This window comes from Schistocerca serialis, chromosome 3 (genome assembly GCF_023864345.2).
Source record: "Schistocerca serialis cubense isolate TAMUIC-IGC-003099 chromosome 3, iqSchSeri2.2, whole genome shotgun sequence".
NCBI classification, from domain to species: Eukaryota; Metazoa; Arthropoda; class Insecta; order Orthoptera; family Acrididae; genus Schistocerca; species Schistocerca serialis.
This window is the reverse complement of record NC_064640.1, coordinates 312,303,764-312,325,922: the sequence shown is the minus strand read 5'-3', so window position 1 is coordinate 312,325,922 and position 22,159 is coordinate 312,303,764. Positions and strand designations below refer to the sequence as shown.

Below are 22,159 nucleotides of genomic sequence, written 5' to 3'. Positions count from 1 at the left end.
CCTGCCTGGAATGCTGCATCAAATCAGTTTTCAGTCTAAAGACCAAGACAACGACGCTGACGAAAGTCTTCGATTGGGAGCACATTTCTGTGCTGGAACATTCGTGTTCAACAGAGTCGAGTACAGTGATGTAACTCGTCTTCTTCATATCCTTCACCAGACAGAAAACTAGTGTGATATACTATCCTTCTATATACCTATGAACTGTAAATTAACGTAGGGCAAACCTTAATTTAGTAGCATAATCAAAGGTGTCCTCCATCAAAACTATATACTTTTTACATCACGCATGTGATTCAATTTAAAAAATTATCAAACTCTTACTGAGGAAGTTTCCAGTAAAAATTCTTCATTGTGTTTCTGTTGATCGGATGTCCTGGCCTGGGCAATTTCCGATGGTACGTACGTCTCGTTCTGCGAATTTCGGTTCTTGAGTGTGTAATGTCTCGATGGCGCAACACACTGACCATGTAGGTCTGCTTCTCTAGCTCCTTAATAAGTAGTTTTGTGGGACGCTCGTCGATATAAACTTCAACTTTTTCTTCTGTTGTAGTTGTTACCAATTTTCTGCCTAGTGGAGATGGATCAAGTGTGTTATTTCGGATGAAATTTGATCACATCCTATTTAAAAACTTTTTTACTGCGGTGTCTTTTTTATATGGCCCTGTTCACCAGCATAATTCACCTTCCTATGATTTCTGAATTTAAGGTTTGTATAAAGCAGGAGATGTTGGACTCTTTAATACATTATTTTTACACTGTTATCCATCTTTAGTATTCCTATCCTACATGTCTATTACCACTTTCCAGTAATTTACATTCCGAGGACTATACTTTGTTCAAAATGACTTAGGGCTTGACGTTCGGCAGGTTCACGCAGAGACCCGGAGCGTAGTTGTCGCATCACGCATAGGACACGCACGTAGTCTCACATTTCATTCAACTAGCAGACTATTCAGTGTACAAAGATGGAACAGGCAGTATTGTGTTATGCAAGAACTTCAGTATGTTTTAGTATTCGTTTTATTTACGGCAACACATTTTAATGGTAAAAATAAAAATAAAATTTTTGAAAACATTATCAGCAATCTTTAAAATTAAGATTTAAAGATTAAAAACAGTCTTGATCGCAACTTTTTATTTTTATCGAGTGACCGGTTTCGATTCTATTTAAGAACCATCTTCAGACTTTGAAAAAACATATTACCGGATCGAGAGATCGTTATAATAGCAAGTATACATAGCAAAATGTAGAACTAATAAATAAATATAACCAGAACGGTGGTGGACTCCGTGGAGCAAGCTGGCTGAAACCTCGACGCTGGAATAACTGCTAATGGAACAAGGAGGGAACGGTTATTAAATAGGCTTGGTCACGCCCACCGTCCTGAGTGTGACATCATTGCTAGCCAATCAGAAAGACGTCTACGATAAGGTAAACACAAGAAGTGGATTAAAAAGTGCGTTATAATTAAATTACTTCGTACCATCATTATAAATGATTATCCGTCATAAAATACTAAATATAAAGGTTCCTTACTTTAAAATCAGCTGAAAGTATGCTGCCCTCTAACGTCTATTCTGCGAAGATTGCTAAATCGACAGGGAGACGCTACTAGCAAAGATACATCGAGGGTTGCCGTGGAAACGGCGTTCTATTCCGATGTGGCAGTCTACAGTGCTGTCAAAGATTACAATAGGCGAGGACCAACGGCCTCTGTCGATATAACATGTTGGAGACAACTAGAAAGTGAATTATATCGTAACATCACGTAAGTCTCATTATTCGTCATGAGATATAAACTGTAAAGGTTAAAGGTTTAAGAACAGCTAAAAGTACGCTGCCCTCTAATGTTAATTCTGTACAAGATGCACCAAAAGTTGCTACATCGATAGTGAGACGCTGCTAGCGGAGGTACATAGAGAGTTGCCGTGGAAACGGCGTCCTATTCCGCTGCGGCAGTCTACAGAGCAGTCAAAGATTGCTGTAGTTGAAGACCAACGTCCTCTGTCGATATAACATGTTGGAAATAACTTTATGTGATGGTGGTTATAACAGTTATTACAAATGAGTGCATGCGGAGGCAGTCTTCACATTAGTCCATAGTGAAAGACACCACGGAGTCCACCCACCGATGTGGGTATATTTATTTATTAGTTCTACATTTTGCTTTATATACTTACCATTATAACGACCTCTCTATCTGGTAATACGTTTGTTCAGAGTCTCAAGATGGTTCTTAAATAGAGTCGAAACCGGTCACTCCAATAAAAATAAAAAGTTGCGATCAAGACTGTTTTTAATTTTTAAATTACATTTTAATGGTGATATGCGGAATGTTTACGAAATTACAGTTCCGATGACAGTGAATTTTGGAGGAGGAAACTTTCTCGTAATTGAAGTCAGTTGTAAATCTTATGTGAATGATATCTTAAGAATAAATAGCACTCTCATCTTCTCCAGACAGAAACTCTGTCACAGGGGAGATACAGAGATTGGACAAAAATACGGAAAGACAACAAACACAACACACTAGCATGCCTAATACAGTGCAGCGAACCCGTTGACATTCAAAACAGCATCCAGTCGTCTCTGGGTGGATAGAGATAGGTTCTGTATCATTTTCAATGGAATCTTATACCATTCTTCCTGCAAAATAGTGGTAAGTTCAGTTAACGATGATGGAGGTGGATAACGATCACGCACCCTTCTCCCCAAAATAGACCGCAAAGGTTCAGTAATACTGAGATCCTGTAACTGCGGTGGTCACCGGAGACGCGACAGTTCATCCTCATGCTCACTAAACCAGTCCTGGACTATGCGAGCTGTCGTCTTGGAACACAGCATCATCATCATCATCATAGAACAAGCATTATACCATGGGATGGACCTGATCAGCCAAAATGGTCACATAGTCCTTGACAGTAATGCAGGCGAGCCGAGTTACCACGGGAAACACGGAATACCACGATATGGCTGCCCAAATCATCACCGAATCGCCGTAGTTTTTCAGTCTTGGGACGTGACCTCGGCCAGAAGCTAGATACAAGACTCATACGACAAAATGACATTCTTTAATTGCTCCATATTCCAGATTTTATGGCTTCGGCACCATGTTTTCCCGTTACGGGCATTTGCGTTACAGATGAGTTGTTTTGGAACTCCATCTCGGCCTGCAATTCCCTTTTTATGGTGTTCCCTTCACGTTGTTGTGGTGCTAACAGGGTACGCGAGCGCAACATTCAGTTCTACAGCGACTATTGCAGCTATCGTTCTCACGTTTATCGTCACAATCCTTTTCAATACCGTCAGTCGCGGTCACTCTACACTTCGGTCCGCGTTGGGACTTAGCGGATGATGTTTTCTACTTTGCCCGTATACGGTATAAATCTTCCATACAGTACCTTTTGAAACACCAAGAACTCTGGCTTCTTTAGTTATGGAAACACCCACCACTATAGAACCAGCAATTTGCCCGCGTTGGAATTCACTTAGCTCCGACAAAATGTGCTCACAATTAAACAGAACACTGTTCGGATCATGACTGACACTTGGAACATATTGAGGATACTGCACAGTTGCCGTTCGTGGTCAAATACAACAGCGCAACCTGCACGCTTTGCTAGCCTCTGCATTTATGTTCAAGCACGCAGTTCTCACAGTGTTTCCATATTTTTGCCCAGCCCCTGTACTTTGAGTCAAAAGTGACGTCGCAAAGCTCCGCCAGTTCTCACGTCAAGATCTAAACGGTCGCCTGTTTGGTTTCAGTTCGACACAGATCACTAGGTTTATAGATCAGCCAGGCGTCTATGAGTATTTGCCCTGTCCATCAACAGCTCATGGCGAAAGAAACGTCAATATTAAAAGCCGAGGTCGTGGATAACTATAAACGTGCGACTGCGTTGAAAACGCCCGGTTCCCTTCCCAAGGGTGGTCAATAATTAGCAAACTGATGTTCCTTTTTTGCGATACAGTCATGAACAACCTCAACAGCTGAATCTGTTTTGGTAATCCTTTTATCCATGCATTCCTTCCCCCATAGTCTTCAACTCCTATTATTCTCCAGTTTCAAAAATCTTCAAATGTGTGTGAAATCTTATGGGACTTAACTGCTAAGGTCATCAATCCCTAAGCTTACACACTACTTAACCTAAATTATCCTGAGGACAACACACACACACACACACACACACACACACACACACACACACACACACACACACACACACACACCAATGCACGAGCGAGGACTCGAACCTCCGCCGGGATCACCAGCACAGCCCACGACTGCAGCGCCTGGGACCGCTCGGCTAATCCCGCGCGGCTTCTCCAGTTTCATCTGTCTTCTCGTACATATCCTTGCCAATATTTGCTACAATTTTTTTTTATTTGTATTCAATTCTGCCCCAGTTCTTTTGATCATCTCTTCATGGAGATAAGAAGGCTTCTACTAAATTTTTCTTTCCCGAAGTGGACGCGTAACATGCGAGTCCTTTCGCTCGACTGTAGTAGTACCGCAGTTCCCTCACTATGAGATCGACGTCGAACGTTTCTACTCATAAAATTTGAGGAACTTGCTTCTGACATTGTTCAGCATCACGAAACAAAATAAAAATAACAACTCGCGTCAATATAAGGAACGAAAACAAACAAAAACACAGAGCCAACGAACGATCAACAGTAAGCTTGAACCTGAAGCAAAGTGCCGGAGAAAGTGTTGTAGTGGTGGAGGTGAATGTTTGACAACTGAGGGTGGTGGGAGTGGCTACTGATCTCGTAAGATTGACTGAATACGAGCCGTATGTCCGGCATGAGCCTCACACTACTACTTCCTACAGCTGTCAATCCTTCAGTAATTTTGAACAGAGTATACACTTAGTATCGCTAGGTTTGGTTCTGCAACCAGCTACAAACTGACCTAGGGTCCCCGGGACGTATCTGTTGGACGCTCTTATACCTGAAGGACCAGTAGCAGAGTTTGTGTAAGAGGATTCTTGGACCCTTCCTCGACCATTTCTGAACTGCAGATGCAGCAATGACCATTGTTTTTCTTTTATTGATGTTTATCTTATTAACTTTTTTGAAGACAATATCCTTTCCGTTTAAAGGAAGTCCTTTGCCATCTCCGGAAAAATAACAATTTGATCGGCAAAGTTAAAAAATTTTATTCCTTCTCCTTGAACTTTGATTCCTTTTCCAAATTCCTCTTTGCTTTCGTTTACTGTTTGCTCAAAATGGCTCTGAGCACTATGGGACTTAACATCTGAGGTCATCAGTCCCCTAGAATTTAGAACTACTTAAACCTAACTAACGTAAGGACAAAGCACACAAAAATTACAGAGGCAGGATTCGAACCTGCGACTGCATCGGTCGCGCGGTTCCAGACCGAAGCGGCTAGAACCGCTCGACCACAACGGCCAGCTAACTGTTTGCGTAATGTACAGACTGAATAACATGGAGAATAGCCTACGTCTCTGTCTTACTGCCTTCTCACTTAACTCTCTCTCTTCCGTACCTTTTGTCACATATAACTGCACTCTCGTTTCTGTACAAGTTGTAGATAGCTTTTCCCTGTATTTTATTCCTCCTAGCTTCAGAATTTCAAATACTGTGTCCCAGTCAAGATTGTCAAAAACTTTCTCTAAATTTGCTTTAAAAGTTTTTTTTTCACTCTGCCAAAGTTAGCCGTAGGGTCAGTATTTCCTCGCATGTTCCTACATTTCCCCGAAAACGAAACTGACCTTTCCCGAGGACGGCTTCTGGCAGTATTTCCATTCTTCTGTTATCTTGCCTATTTTGCAACCATGACTTACTGCACTGATAATTCAGTAATATTCATACCTGTCAGCACTTTTTACATTTGGAATTGCTTTTATTATATTCTCCTTTAAGACTGGCATGTACCTCGCATGCTGGTGGAATACTATTGTAATGCTTCATTTTCCCAAAGGTCTTGCTGACTCTCAGGGCATATAGTCCATTCCAGGTGGCTAGTTTTGACTTAGCCCTTTCAGTGCTCTGTCAGGTTCTTCTCGCAATATCACATTTCACATCTCACATTCATCTACTTCCTCTTGCCTTTTAATAACATCGTCTTCAAGTAGCCGTTCTGTATATTCCTTCCACCTTCCAGCCTGATTTCCTTTGCTTAGTTCTGGGTTGCCATCTGAGCTCTTGATATTTATTCAGCTGCTTCGCTTTTCTCCAGAGCATTCTTTAACTTTCGTATAGCTGCCTGTATATTCCCTCTAGGCATGTATGACTCAACACTTTTGTATTTTACTTTCATTAAATCATACACTAAGGCCTTTCATTCGTTCCGTTCACAAACTGAATTAGATTAACATTAGAATTCCTGCCAGAACGCTAAGGGAGAGATTCTAGAAATCTGCCTATTCTTCAGTGAGACCCTGTCCCACAAACTTTCTAAGCAGACTTTCAGAAACAGTAGTCACTTTTCTTCGAGCGTTTTTCAATACAGATTTTTCAGCATTTTTGTAGCATAAAATGGTGGCCAGTCACACTGACCTTTTTAGATGCTCCACGTACATCGTTAACACAACACAATCTAAAACCTGCACACTACAGTAGTTCTCAGTGCAGCATGTATAAGAACTTTTTAAACATTTTCTTTTATACATAAATTGTAGCTCCCCAGTGTCGAACCAAACTAACTGAAATTTGCTGCTTGCTTTAAGCACGATTGAACCAGGGTCATCATACCATTTCATGTCCTCGCACACTGATACTCAAAGGTATTTGTGGAACATCTTTATAGATATCTGCACTAATTAGCCAAAACATTATGAGCACCTGCTTTATGGTGTGTTGGTCCACTTTTTAAACGCAGTGCAGAGGCGGCTCTGGGCGGCATTGATTCAACAAGTCCTTGTTAGGTTTCCAGAGGTATGTGGCACCAGGTGTATACTTGCAGGACATGGAATTCCCATAAATCACGGGCCTATGGTTTCTGGGTGTGAAGCTGTTTCCCGATAGCTTCGCTGATGTGCCCCATATGGTTCAGACCAGATGAATTTGGTGCTCAGGACAACCTATGATCACTATCATGCTCCTCGCACTACTGTAGCACGATTCTGGCCTGATACACCGACAGTTATCCTGTTGGAAGATGCCATCGCCGTTGTGGAAGATATCAAGCGTGAAGCTACACAGGTGGCCTAGAATAATGTTCACATAGTCCACAGACATTATGGTGCCTTCAATTACTACTACAGGTCCCATGGAAGCCCAGGTTAATGTCCCCCATAGCATAATACTGCCCCCACCAGCCTGCATCCGTGGTGCGGTGCGTGTTTCAAGTAGCTATGCACCTAGATGACAGGATATCTGAACATGAACATAGATATGGTCTAACGTGGAATGTGATTCATCTGACCAGATGACAAGCTCCGTTGATCCACCCTCCAATACGATGATCCCGTGCCCACTGCAGTCGTAACTGACGATGTCGTTAGGTCTACACTGGAACACATAAGGGTCGTCTGCTGCGGACACCATGTTCAACAATCCGCGCTGAACTGTGTGCTCCGAAACAGTTCTGCTGCACCGGCATTTTACTCTGCGTCGGATCTTCCACAGATCGCCACGTACCCTACTTTACAGAGTGGGCAAGCTCCCGACCTCCACGTTCTTTGCTGAGGTGTGGACGTCCTACGACTTGTCGCCTACTCGTGGTTTCATCATCCTTCAACTACTTTCCATAGATGTTTACAACACTAGCATGCGAACAGCCGCCAGCTTCTCAGTCATTGGGCCATAACCGTCCGCCCTTTGTCAAAGTCACTTTTGCCAGTGGATTCCCCATTCGCGGCCTTCATCGGCGCTTCCGAATATGGAAGTCTCGTCGTCCCCAGGCGGCCTCCATTTTATCACTGCGTGTAGTATGTGAGAGTTATGTTCCGTTATATCGCGTTGGAAAAGGGTTTTAAGAGTCACAGGAGTCTATAAGCCTACCTCCGAAAATTTGGTTGTAAAATTATTATATGCCATGTTCAATGTCTTAGGAACGTTGAATCGGTGCAAGGGACATGGATTTGTTGTGCCTGTTCGTTCCAGTTGTCTTAAGGTCCCACAGACCTAGTCAATCTTATTATGTAGATTTGTTGATTGTTTCTAAATTTCTATATGTAACATTATTATATAAGTTGTAGTCCTTGTCCAGAGTGTCGAGTGTATGTTACCCGCAAAATCCATCTAAGACATACATTTTGAGGTATATGCATTTCGTTGACACGGATTTTACTCGTTAATTTCCAGACGCTATTGCCACATAGTATCTTTGATAGTATCATACTCTTGTGTGCTGTAAGAGTGTAGTAGAGAATTTTAGCTAACTAATCAGGAAAAGGGCGATAAATTTTTATTACCCATGCACCGGACAGCAGGGATCCTTGAGATTTTCCTGTTATAGAGATCTTTTCTCGTCGAAATAGACCGTAGTTAACTTCTCTGCGTTCAGTTTGACTTATTTCTTTCACCACCATTCGCTAGTAAGACGATGCATGTTTATCTCGTGTCTCCATCCTTTGTAGAATGTTCATTAACAATTTCTGCGTCTCTAGAATACAAAACGTATACACGTAGGTAGTAACACAATAAACTGTTAGCCAAGATCGCAGGAATTCTTTTTATTCCATGATTACCGGTTTCGGCGAAACTAAAGCCGTCATCATCGGACCTTAGGTCACATACAGGCTACAACATCAAAGCAAACAATCATGATATTAATAGTTGCCTATAACACGCAGGCCTTACAAAACTGTCATGAGTAGCACATAGGCGTCCAAGAGAGATGACATAAATATTAAGTGTCTCTATCACATACAAGCGCACGCTAGGTATGTGATGGAGACACTTAATATTTGTGTCATCTTTCTTGGACGCCTATGTGATACTCATGACAATTTTGTAAGGCCTGCGTGTTATAGGCAACTATTAATATCATGATTGTTTGCATTGATGTTGTAACCTGTATGTGTTCTAAGATCCGATGATGGCGGCTTTAGTTTCGTTGAAACCGGTAATCATGGAATAAAAAGAATTCCTACGATCTTGGCTAACAGTTTATTGTGTTACAAGCATCTAGATCGCTCCCACATGAGCGCAATGTGCTCCCTACAAAACTCCTAGGTAGGTTGCATGATATGTTTTGAACCAGATAGTAAGCCGTATACACCTGTTTAACGCCGGCAGTAATGGGCATTTTACACTTCTCTGAAGCATATCTGGAACTGCTTTTGAGTCTGTGGACGAATTACCTCCCAGAGTAATGTGCAGTGTTCTGCGTTTGAAAACAGTTATGAATCATACTTGTATGTAATAACCCTCAGGGTGGTACTGAAACAGAAACTTTATAAAGTCAGAAACCTCTCATTCCGCCTGGTTACTCAACCTTTAGAATGAAATGTATGGAGTGCGAGTTGCGTATTTTAGGAGACCGTGCACGGAGAAAGTAATTTTGTGTACGTGTTCAAGGAGTCGGCAGTAGATATAGGACCGTATGTTCTGTGTGTCATTTTCGGCGACTTTCGCGTGGAAGACTGAAAACCTTTCCTCTCTTCCAGTCGCTTGAGAAAACATTCTGCTTAAGGAACCCGCTGTGAATTATAGTCAATCATTTACGTAATTCAGCTATAAACTGTATTCCTCATTGACAGGGATTCCATAATGCACACAGGAACATTTGAAAATTGAGTTTGTCATTTCGGCTTTGGTTTTGCTATTACCTATTTCGTTTTCCTTGTCTGTGTGCTCATGATGGATGGTGAGTTGCTGGGTCTCAGCAAACAATATGGAGTTGTGCTAACCAAGTTGTTAGGTATTAATACTAATGACTGCCTTAGCTCATGAACATTTCTTTTTTTTAAATTTGCTTGTGATTCTGCGATAGTATTTAGTTACATTATTTGAGGCACAAAGAGGGATCAGAAATTTATTATGAATAAGTGCTTTACTGTAAACATAAGCTAAAGTACGAAGTACAATGACAGTTTTTGTACGTTTTATCAAACTTCCTTCTTTTTCCGAAAATACTAAGCATGTGACATACAGGGCGAATCGCCTAAAACTTGACTGCAAATGTTGCGGAAATGGAAAGTGATACTGATGTGTGGTTTTCACATAATGGATTGGTAGTCAGAGGCTCATATTGTTAGCCAATAAACAGATTGTAATAATACTGAGTGTATATTTTTTGTAGACATACGCCTTTTTAAATGGACCAATTCCTATTGACATAACTGTCAGTGGTTTTTGTTGCACGTTTCTAGTGTGAGTCGTTTCCGAGACATCGTATTCCGAAAACTTTCCACATCGTCACTTGGTTGTGCTATTCAACTTGAGTAGTTGCTATGTACGATGTTATGTTTGCTTACAGGATGCATGTGTGTTCCTTGAGTGCATTACGACTTGCTAGTCAGTTTTTGTGTTACAGTCCGAGCAGTAGGCCGTGAGTGGCCGATGAGATTTACCAATGCAGAAAAAGACGACATGCTCATGGTGGATGGAAAGTGTAGGAAGAATGCAGTTCGTTCTTGTACGGTGTATGAGGCAAGATATACCAATAGACGTCAACCGACTCGGAAATTATTTATCAGCCTCTTCAACCAATTACATGACAGTGGTAGTGTAACACGCAGACAACGTAATGGAAGGAAGAGGGGGAAATTCAGTCCTTCCTGCTGTTGCAGTTGATCCACACGTTAGCTCCTGCGCAATCGCGCAAGGAAGTAGCATGAGTCAGGCAAGTGTCTTACGCATTCTCCATTGACATAGCTTCCATCCCTGCCACATATCTCCCTATCAAGAGCTGCATGGAAAGGATTATAAGAATCGTGTTAACGTCTGTACATGGACATTAAGACAGGATACTCCAGATGCCTCATGTATCTTGCCTAGTGATGAAGCCACATTTACCAATCATGGCCAGGTAAAACGCCGATATATGCACTATTGGTCTGCTGACAATCCCCGTTGGCTTCTTCAGGTTGAGCGTCGGCGTCCATGGAGTGTAAACGTGTGGGGGATAGTGAACCATCAGCTCATAGGCCAGTTTTTCATTGAATGAACACTGGACGAGCACAAGTTTCGCAACCTCCTAAGAGACCGTCTTCCACGGGTGCTAGAAGACGTTCCTCTGCAGACTAGGAGGAATCTGTGGTACCAACGTGATGGCTGTCCAGCCCATAATGCACGATGTACTACAGCATGTCTTCATGAATCGTTGCTGAATCGTTGGATTGCGCGAAGAGGATCTGCACCTTGTTCGGCCCGTTCTCCGTATTTGACGCCTGTACACTTTGTGGGGAAAGCTTAAAGAAGCTGTCTACAAGGACATACTACCTAACCCGATGATATGCAACCGCTCGGACATCTCAGCTGAAATGTTTACTGTAGCATGTGTGCAGCAGTCGTTCCATTCCAGACTGGAAGCGTGTATTACCGCTGCCGGTGTTCATTTTGAACACAACGTGTGATAGACAGTTGTCTAATTACTGGTCAGAATCCACATAACTAGTGAATGCTGCAAGCAGTTGTGTCGTTCTTTAGTGTGTGCTACCACTGATACTGTGTAAGTGTCGGTGTGGGAACTTTTCAAAATACGATATCCCCCAAACGTCTCGCACTAGAATCCTGCAACAGACACCACTGATATTCTAATTTACCCTGATATTACCCTGTTAATGTCAACAGGCATTGTTCCATTTTAAAAAGCGTATGCTTGCACAAAAGCACACTTTCTAAATATCATTTCAAGCTGTTTATTGGCTAACAATACGAGCCCCTGACAATTAATCCGTTCTCCGAAAACCGTACATCAACAGCACTTCCCATTTCCGCAATATTTGCTGGGCAAGTTTTAGATGATTCACCCTGTATTTATGACGGCAAATTACTGATTCTATTTAGAGCGCAGATATGAATTAAACTTTGTTGTTCTTACTGTGTTGTTTTCCAGACTATCCGAGAGCAAATGGCTGTGAGTCTGGAACGGATGCGGGAACTGGAAGAACAAGTGAAGCTAATACCGATACTGCAGGTGAGTACAGAAGTTGATGTCAGCTGCCATTGCTTTAGAAAGTAATACACTTGCTTCTGGCCTTCTTAAGTTTAGAGTTGCGTTCCGCTTGGATAGTTATCACTGTAACTATGAAGGAAAATGATTTACCGTCGTCCTAACCGGTAATAACCTCACTGCACATGTTATTCCACCGCGTTTCAAATATTTCTGTTCTTCGAGTGCAAAAATTCATCATGATCTCGCGGCAACGAACAAAATTATATCCACGTCTTACCGCGCAGTACTGTTTCTTTTTCTATACAAATGGTAAACAACTGCCATTATTAGAAATACACACGTTGTGTTCAAACTGCTGTGTGATGAATATTGTTTTAGCGATGTTTGCGAAAATTTCATCCGTTGACATTTATGTATAACTGGCGTCTGCGTGCCAGTGATTGGCCAACATGCTCAAAACAGCCAGGTGTTTCACGGATAGCTCCAGCCAAACGGACAACCAGCGCCTCTGCGTACGGCGCCTTGCTGCTCGACGGCTGCATCTTGCTTTCCCATAGCAGAGAAGCATGTCAGCGAACTCGGTTAAATGTACTCGTATAATCAGCCATCATGAGCCTCTAAACATCACTAGGAACTTTCATGTATATGCAAGTCCGCAGCTCGTGGTCGTTCTCGCTTCCCACGCCCGGGTTCCCGGGTTCGATTCCCGGCGGGATCAGGGATTTTCTCTGCCTCGTGATGACTGGGTGTTGTGTGCTGTCCTTAGGTTAGTTAGGTTTAAGTAGTTCTAAGTTCTAGGGGACTGATGACTATAGATGTTAAGTCCCATAGTGCTCAGAGCCATTTGAACCATTTGTATATGCAACATAACATAAACAATAACAATGTAGTCATTCATCCAGGGACGTGGACAACGTAGTAACGAAAACTTATTCTTCATAGCAGTGAGCTGTGATTGTGTTGCAAATCAGATTCGAATATTCAAAATGTTTCATACGAAGCAGTCACAACAACTGAGAACATTTATCTAAGGGAAATCCAGCATCAAGTCCTTTAGGGATCGCTAGCGGGGATGCGGTGCACCTGTGACATTGTTGTCACATAACAAATGTTTCTTTCTATCTCCTCTAATAACTCTATTAATTTGTATATGTAGTTTTTTTAAACCCTGTATACAGTACAGGTACCTATAAGGTCTCTCTACAAATTCAAAAATTCTTTGCATAAGCAAATGAAAATAATGTACACTATATTACAAAATTAGACATCTACACATTTAAGATTTTTGCCCGTTTTAGTACATCAGTAATCCTTTGCTTCAAGTCAGTGATGTTCCACATTTTATTTGATAGACGACGTCCCATAGAAAAAAGCCAGAGTGAGTTATACCTGGTTAACGAAGTGACCGGCGAATTTGGGCAGCCATTCCAATCCGCTGGTCTGGAAATTTTCATTTAAGAATTCACGAATATGCAGTCCGCCAATTAGAGGCGCACCATCTTTCCATAAAATGATGTTTGGTTGGAGGTCAAGTAGTTGTGGTTCCATTTATTCTGTCAAAAGTTCCGTGTCAACATTTACAGATATTTATGTCTCGAAGAAGAAAAAGGATGCGATTAGACACGATCCCACACCGTACGTTCCCATTTGCACTATCTCGCTGAAGCACCCTAGTCACATGGGAGTTTTCTGATCCCCAGAACCCACATTGTGTGTGTCTAGTTTTTCTGAAAGATGAAACGTTGCCTCCTCATTGCAACAAATTCGGGTGAGAAATTTTTCATCTGCAGACATTCGTTCCAGCGTGAGAACTATAAACTCGTATAGCCTTGGTTTATCGTTTGGTTCCAGTGCCTGTAAGAACTGCACTTTGTAAACGTACAACAGCAAAATTTGGTGTAGGACTTTTTGCACAGTTTAATGTGCTAGCTGTAACTGTCTGACAGCAGTACGGGCAGACTTTCTGGCAGAACGATCGATGGTTTGTCTTACACGGTCGATGTTTCCCTCAGATGTTCTTGGTCGTCCACTCTACCTTTCTCGAATACTGTCCAAATCTCCATGACTCTCTTGTGCCATGCACGAAGTCAAGCGCGTGACGATGGAGCCCTTCCGTAGCTAGTTCTTAATCTACACATCAGATTTTGTTTGGTTCAAATGGCTCTGAGCACTATGGGACTCAACATCTTAGGTCATAAGTCCCCTAGAACTTAGAACTACTTAAATCTAACTAACCTAAGGACATCACACACACCCATGCCCGAGGCAGGATTCGAACCTGCGACCGTAGCAGTCCCGCGGTTCCGGACTGCAGCGCCAGAACCGCTAGACCACCGCGGCCGGCTCAGATTTTGTTTCAACATAACATGATGTACTATGTTCCTTCTCTTGAGGAGTAGTCATTTTGTATGGAGCATCACTGGGGTCGGATTGGGACTCTGGGTAGGCTAGTCTATTTCAGGATTGTTAATATCCACATACCATCGCCTCGCGGATGCTGCTCCATGGCAGCGTGCATTGTCTTGTTGATAAAAACGAATCATCGTCTCCGAACTGTTCCTCCACTGTACGCAGTATACAATTCCGTAAAATGAGTTCATATTCTCCCTCATTTAGCGTTCTCTTAAGTGCAATATAGGGAACACGCCCTAACGTCGAGAAACACCCTAGTTCCATAACAATATCTCTTCTGTACTTCACTGTTGGCACTACTCTTGATGGCAGGTAATATTTCCCAGCCATTTTCCAAACCCGGCCCCTTCCATAGGATAGCCATATGGTATTGCGTGGTTTATCACTTCAAATCACTTGTTTTCAGTTACCCTCCGCCCTGTGATATCGCTCTTTACGTCACATCAAGCGTCAATCCCTTAGCAATGTCTGCAGAAATGTGTGGCTTGTGAGAAGCTGCTCGACCAAATTATCCTATTCTGTGTAACTCCCTACGTACAGGCATTGCTATAGCTAGACTGCTAGTAGCACTAACTCGCAAGGCATTCCTTCCGCTGCTTACGTGCGATATTTTACAACCACCCTCCACAATGGTCGATGGTCCCTGTTCGTCAGTAAATGAGGTCTGCCTGGTCTTGGTTTAGCTGCTGTTGTTCCTTCGCGTTTCCACTTCACAATAACATCACTGACAGTCGACTAAGGCAGTTTTAGAAGGGTTGACATGTCCCTGATGGATTTGTTAATCAGGTAACATCCAATAGACACGTTCGAAGTCAATGAGCTCTCGTGACCGATCCACTGTGGTTTTAGTGCTTCTCTACTGACATAATACGCCCTGACACCTGTTATACTCGCGGTTGCCCCTCTAGTGACATGCAGTGGCCAGTTCCGCATTACTTGAGGGTGTCCGGATACTTTTGATCAGATAATGAAAACGACATGGCGAATGAAGTGTGTAGCCCTGTGAGGCTGTTCCCTGCCGACTTTGTTGTGTACAGGGGGTAACACTGTCACAGATTTGTTACAAAATGCAGAGATATTCGCAGATGATATATGTTTGACCGAAAGATTTGTAGCTGCTCTGAATACAAAAAAAGTGATATAATGAGCAGCTCCAAAATATAGACACGTCTGTGTGGCAGCCACCGGTACTCTGGTCAGCGGCAGTTGGCTCTGTGAGCTCTTCTGGAACTCAAAACTCCAGTCGAAATTATGTGAGATCCTTAGTGATTACACCACCGTAACATCGACACAAACCAATAATCATGACATAACAATGGGAAAGAATCCACTACCCTGGGCCCCAGTCAGTAAGACTGGATAATAGATCTGATCATCGGATTCCAGGGGATCAGGCATGTCATGAAGAGAAGAATCGGAACTTCTCATGGATAAATTCAGCATCAAAATTATGGCAATACAAGAAACGCGATTCGCAGATGAGAACCACTTTGATTCGGAAAATTACAGAATATATAAGGGCAAACCAGCCACAACCATTCCAGGAAGTAATCTCAAACTCTTCGGAACAGGATTTGTAGTACATAAATCGATACAGGTCTCTAATAGATTTCACCTCAAAAATTAGGAAAAATTTCAAGACTCACGATACGATCTGGAAACAAAGCCCATACACTAATTAGTGCACATTCCCCCGCAAATAATTATAACAGGAAGAACCCAGAGATGATAGAGGAATTCTGGGAAGATCTGGAAGAAACTACCAGCAAAATCCCCAAGAATCACGTAAAATTGTTATTAGGGGATTTCAATGCCCAGTTAGGCAAGGAAAGAAAATTCCGAGACACGACAGGGAAACACACGGCCTACAAGAGAACAAACAAAAATGGGTAGAACTTGATAAATTTCTGCAGGAATTTTGAGCTGAAAATCATGTCAACGCAATTCCAGAAAACACACAGAAAGCTAGTAACTTGGAAGTCCCCCAACAATGCTCTAGGAGAATTTCAGATAGACCACGTAGCAATATCCATGAAAAACGCTAGAGAAATAACGAACGTAAGATCTAGGAAAGGAGTTTTTGAGCCTGATCATCACCTTCTCCAAATCAAAGCAAAATTTATACCCAACAGACAAATCAAGAGAACCAACAGAACTTTCAGAACAGATCCACAGTACTTGCAACTAAACAAGAAAAAAATAATAGAAGAAATTACGAAAATCAACAGCAATAACTGGACAGAACTGTCGGAAAAAATGAGAGAACTGATAAAACTGGGGCAACCACCGAGAAAAAGGAAACATCGATGGTGGAACATGACATGCGACAGAGCCATAGAAGACAGAATACAAGCCTGGAAAAAATTTAACAGCCATAGAACACAAGAAAAATGAGAAGAATTCAACAGGATACAGAAAAACACTAAAATAATCCGCAAAGAAAAACGAGGTTACGAGAACAGCAGGTTGAAGGAGATAGGACTTCACCAGAAACAACACACGGAATTTTTACAGAATATACCGAGAAAATATGACAGGATACCAACCTCCAAGCTTATGCTTCAAAGGACAAGATGGAACACTGGAGACAAATCAGAAGAAAAACTGTGAAATATTAGCTCGATACTTTGACACATTACTCAACTGCGATGAACAAAAACAGAGATTACAGTTTACAAACCCAAAACCTAACCAAGACTCCGAACCCCCAAGACACGACGAACTAGTGAAAATAATAAGATCATTGAAAAGTATCAGAGCACCAGGAGAAGATGGACTGATTGCAGAAATATGGGAATTAAACCATGAAAACATTACACAGAATAATCAGAAACATCTGGGAAACAGAAAAGGTGCCAGAAGAATGGAAGTCAGTCCTAATACAACCCCTGCACAAGAAAGGAGACAAAACAGACCCTAATAACTATAGAGGAATTTCGTTACTGCCTGTGACATACAAAATTCTATCCAAAGCTCTGAAAGCTCTGTTAAATCGCCTAGAACCTCAGATAGATCCACATATCGGAGAGTACCAAGCAGGGTTCAGGAAGGGAAGATCGTGCAGTGAACAGATCTGGTGCCTGAGAACAATATTAGCAACGAGAAAGTTCAGAAACACCACAATAACATTTGATTGCAAGAAGGCCTACCATTCCATACACAGAAAAACGCTTTTCAGTACACTGGAAGAAATGAAGGTAGACAACAAGACCAGGAAATTAATCCAGTAAACATTAACAAATCCAAAATCCAAAGTGAAGTTCATGGGAGAGGTCTCGGAACCGTTCGAAATCAAGACAGGAGTGAGACAGGGAGATAGCCTGTCACCCATTTTATTTAACGCAGATGTAGTGAAAATAAGCAGTACAAGGGACAAAGGAATCAATAGGGTAAAGATGGGGAGACACAAAAATAGAACCATCAACCTAAAATGTCTGGCCTTTGCCGATGATATAGCCATCATAACAAATAACAGAGAAGAAGCCAAAGAAGCCTTAGAGACACTACATGAAATCGCAGTCAGAACAAGACTACAAATTTCGTATGAAAATAAACCGTACATGGACACAAAATCCACAGACAGAAACCCATTGGTGACAAAGTATGGAAAGAGAGCACAAGTAGAAAGTTTCAAATACCTGGGAGAGATTATACAGAAAACAGGACTAAATTCGACAGCCAATGAAGAAAGAGTTGCAAAGCTACAAAAAGCTTACAGACTTACATGGAACCATTACAAGATAAGAAAAATTTCCGTTAGTGCCAAATTAAGACATTACAAAACAGTAGTCTTACCCGATGCCTTGTATGCCTCAGAGACGACAGTAATCAGGGGAAGAACGAAAATCGAGGAAATGGAAAAGCAAGAGATGAAAATTCTGAGAAAGATCTATGGGCCAGTTCAGAGACATGGGATCTGGATAAAAAGACCGACAAAAGAACTGTACAAACAGACAGAGACAATTACAAACAACATCAGAAAAAGGGCTAAATTCTATGGGCACATTTATAGGATGAAAGAAAATAGGCTGTCAAGAAGATTTTGGTGATTTGTTGATATAAGATGAACACTAACTCGACAAAGGAAACCATGGAAGACCCCAAGAAACTAAGTATCTCCACAGAAGAAATAACGAACAGAGTAAAGTACAGTCATGAAACAGAAATTCGAGGAAACACCAAAGGAGAAGAAACTAGGAACGAAGTGGACAGAAGAGAGGAAGAAGGAATACAGTGAATATACGAGAGGTTTTTGGGAAGAGAAAAGAAAGACAAAAAAAGTGCCATGTAAATTGATTGTGTTTTGACGCTCTTCTAAATGGGGAATTAACGATAGTAATGATAATAATAATAATAATAATAATAATAATGAGCGTAAATTTTTGAAAAGATACTATCTCATTTGATTACTCGACCGGAGATCAGTCACTGATATCGTTCATAGCCTTTAAGAGTGTAGGAGTTACTCTTTGGAGGAGTGGAATGACACTATGGACGTAGACCCAAGGAAGACAGATGACAGACTCACGTCAGACTAACAAGGGGACCATCAGACCTATCAATCACGGATTTTGCAGAATCTTAGGTATATTGTAGAGCGACTGCCTGACTGGCGGGTTTTCATGTGACGGCCCCTAGTTTCCGAGAAAAAACGATGTTGAAGTTTTACGCATATCTCCTATACACGTAACGTTAATTATCTTTCGACCTAGTGAGTGTAGCGTAGTGTATAAGACTCGCGGCTACCACGAAGGCGATATGGGTTCCAATCTTGCCTGTGTACTTTGACTTCTCATTTTTCTATTTTGTCGGACGAATATCATTAAATAGTCTACGTCTTGCAAAATTATTCAAAGTAGTCATCTTCGCAGTAGTAATTTAATTAATAAATCAGTCATGACGACAAACTTTCCTGAAGTATGTATTCCCTTTGTTACAGATTACAGAATCGTTTTACTCACTATCGCTTGCATCGCATGCCGTACTACAACATAATTCCGGATGTTATTTGTCGCAGAAGCAACCGAAACACAAATTCGCAGAGCACCAAGCATTTTCAATGAATGCTACTGCCTTGCAGTACAGGATTCTTAAGAAGCGACACCGAAAAAAACAGTTCGCTTGGATTCAAAAAGATTGTCCTTTCTTGGATCAACTTCGATGCGGACCACGTGTATTTGACCATTCCCGTGAAAGCAAGTGCACAAAACGACGCAGAATTAAAAAATGTATTTTTATGGAATGTTCCCAAGAAGCTATTTTCTCTATTAGTCTTCAGGAAGTCGGAGCATTTGAAACTTCTTTCGTGAAAAATTTAACCTGTTGCTCGAGTGGCTGTACAGGTGCACAAGTCGTCCTGCATGGTCCATCAGTGTTTTGTGGTGTTCTTAACTTTACCCTTAGCAACAATGATACCTTGCAGCATAGTAACGGCTGGGTAGCCGTACCCCTCTTCCGTGGACCTATAGTCGATAAAGTTGCAGGGCTAGAAAATTTTAACAGCCGTGACGTAATTGCTTATCGGACATTTCACATCGCAGAGGTTTCTTCATGTCTGACTAGTCCACCTACCACATGTATGTAAAATGTGGAAAATTTTCTTTTCCCACTTACAGAAGAATGACAGATTTAAAAAAAATTCCTCATACAGCACTTTCGTGAGCTTCGCTAAGTCAAATCGCCAACTCTTTTTTAAACAATCCGACCAAATTTCCCGGATGGTTTTTGCATACATAAGAAAACTGAAGGGAATAACTTTCCCGACACTGTTACAGTATACTGTGCTATGAAGGAATGACCAATTTTGTTCAAATACTTATTTTTTATTTTATTTATTTTATTTATTTATTTTTTGAAGAGGTACGGTTTTCGCAAATTGTTCCGCAAGGGATCTAACGTGCCGGTACGTTGATTGGTACTGGGTGCTGGTTCGATTGGTAATAATTACATAATCGACGTGAAACTTAGGTATGAGTACTTTCGTCTCTGGAATCCTTCCGCATTTGCACATTATTTAATGATACTGTGTACTATCAAAGTAAAGAAAAAGGAAAAGGACCAGTCAGAATCGGAGCTCGTATCGTCAGTGTGATAGCCGTGAACCTTAGCCGCTGAGCTACGCCCGCTTGGTCGAAACATGATTAACCTTACTGGCATACGAGGTACGCATAAAACATCTATTTCCCGGAAACTAGGGGCCATCGCACGAAAAGCCGCTGTCCAGGCACGCAGGATACGTCCCTCTACAACAAACCCAATGCTCAGCAAAATCCGTGATTAACAGGTCTGATTGTCCCATTTGTAAGATTTATTGGTAGAGTCCTAAGGTAATGTTTTTTTCGCTCGAATGGTCACGCTTACACAACCTTTGTCCGACCAAGTCTTGAGTATTGTTCTTCAGTATGGAACCTTTCCAGTGTAGGAATAAAAGAAACATGAGGAAGATGATAAAAAAAAAGAGTTCTTTATGAGTATGTTGGGTCAGCGCGAGGATGCGACAGGAATATTCAGTGAACTGCAGTGGATGGCCAACAAGGAAGGCGCTGAGGGTATTTCAAGAGCCCACGTTCTAAACGAGTCAAGAGACTTACTGCCTCCTCCTACATACATATCGCACAGTGACCACGATGTCAAAACCAGACAAATTTGGACTCATACAGGGGAGCATCGGCAGTTTTTCTTCCCGTGTACAATCAGCGAATGGAATCGGAAGGAGGGAAATTGATGTACTCTCCGCTACTACCGTAGATTATCTTATGGAAATAGGAAACGTTCTAAGTGCCAAATCTGCCATTTATCAAGAGAATGAAAAAGCAGTATATCTCTGTATATGACTGATTTGTATCAAAAAATTGAGACGGCATTCTGATATCACAGAGTTATGCTGCTCACCGCATCCCTGGAAAAAATGAGACAAAATACGTTATTAAGAACGTTCTAAGTGCCATACCAGGAAACTGAATAGTTCTGAGTGCCAATAAGAAAATTTTTACAAGCTGATTCTTTCAAAGAAGAAAGCGGCAAGTAGCCATGGTGGAAAATGATATTTGTTTACACAAAAGCTCCATTACGGGTTTCGAACGGACAAGTTCATTTTCAGACGGCTGCTCACGTTTTTATTACTTTTTTGTGTTCATTAGTTGTTGGCTGTTTTTCAGAAAATAATTTAAAGAACAACAAATGTGATATGAACGTGAAGTTGAACCAGTCGGTTCGAAACCGGTGACGGCGAAATTTACGCAAATAAATAGCAGTATTAACGGTGTCTGGTTACTGTTTTCTACTCTGCAAGATCCAGTTTGTATTTTGTACACAGCTACGGTCTGAAAACTGACACTTGTCGACAAAATACCGGAAAGAAAGTTTCTGTTCGAAGTGCCGTTAATACTGAGGTGCTGCGAGGGTGAATCAAAAAGTAATGTTTCCTATATTTTCCTCCACATAACACTACTGCTCAACATAAACACAATGCACTTTAGCACATGTGCGCCATCGTTGAACCCACGCATCAAAACCAGTTTGGAAAAATTCTGTGTTTTGCGTCGTGACCCAGTTTTTCTCAGCGAGACTGTCTCCTCGAATCACTTCGTTAGCAAGTTCTCGATCGACATCTGCGACAGGTGTTGTCGGCCGGCCGCTGAGCGGTTTATCTGCAAAGCATATTTCTCCGTGAAAGATGTGTGTACACAATTTTATACGTAATTTTCTTG

At 41.7% G+C, this 22,159-nt stretch overlaps 1 protein-coding gene across 1 annotated transcript in view; it reads left to right on the top strand.

The window, feature by feature from the left end:
* The window catches only part of LOC126470118 (KN motif and ankyrin repeat domain-containing protein 3), a 400,202-nt gene that overhangs the window by 235,265 nt on the left and 142,778 nt on the right, over positions 1–22,159 (top strand). The window contains exon 6 of the mRNA XM_050097722.1: positions 11,979–12,059. Within this exon, the coding sequence (XP_049953679.1) occupies positions 11,979–12,059 (81 nt within the window). The remainder of the gene's footprint in view (positions 1–11,978; positions 12,060–22,159) is intronic.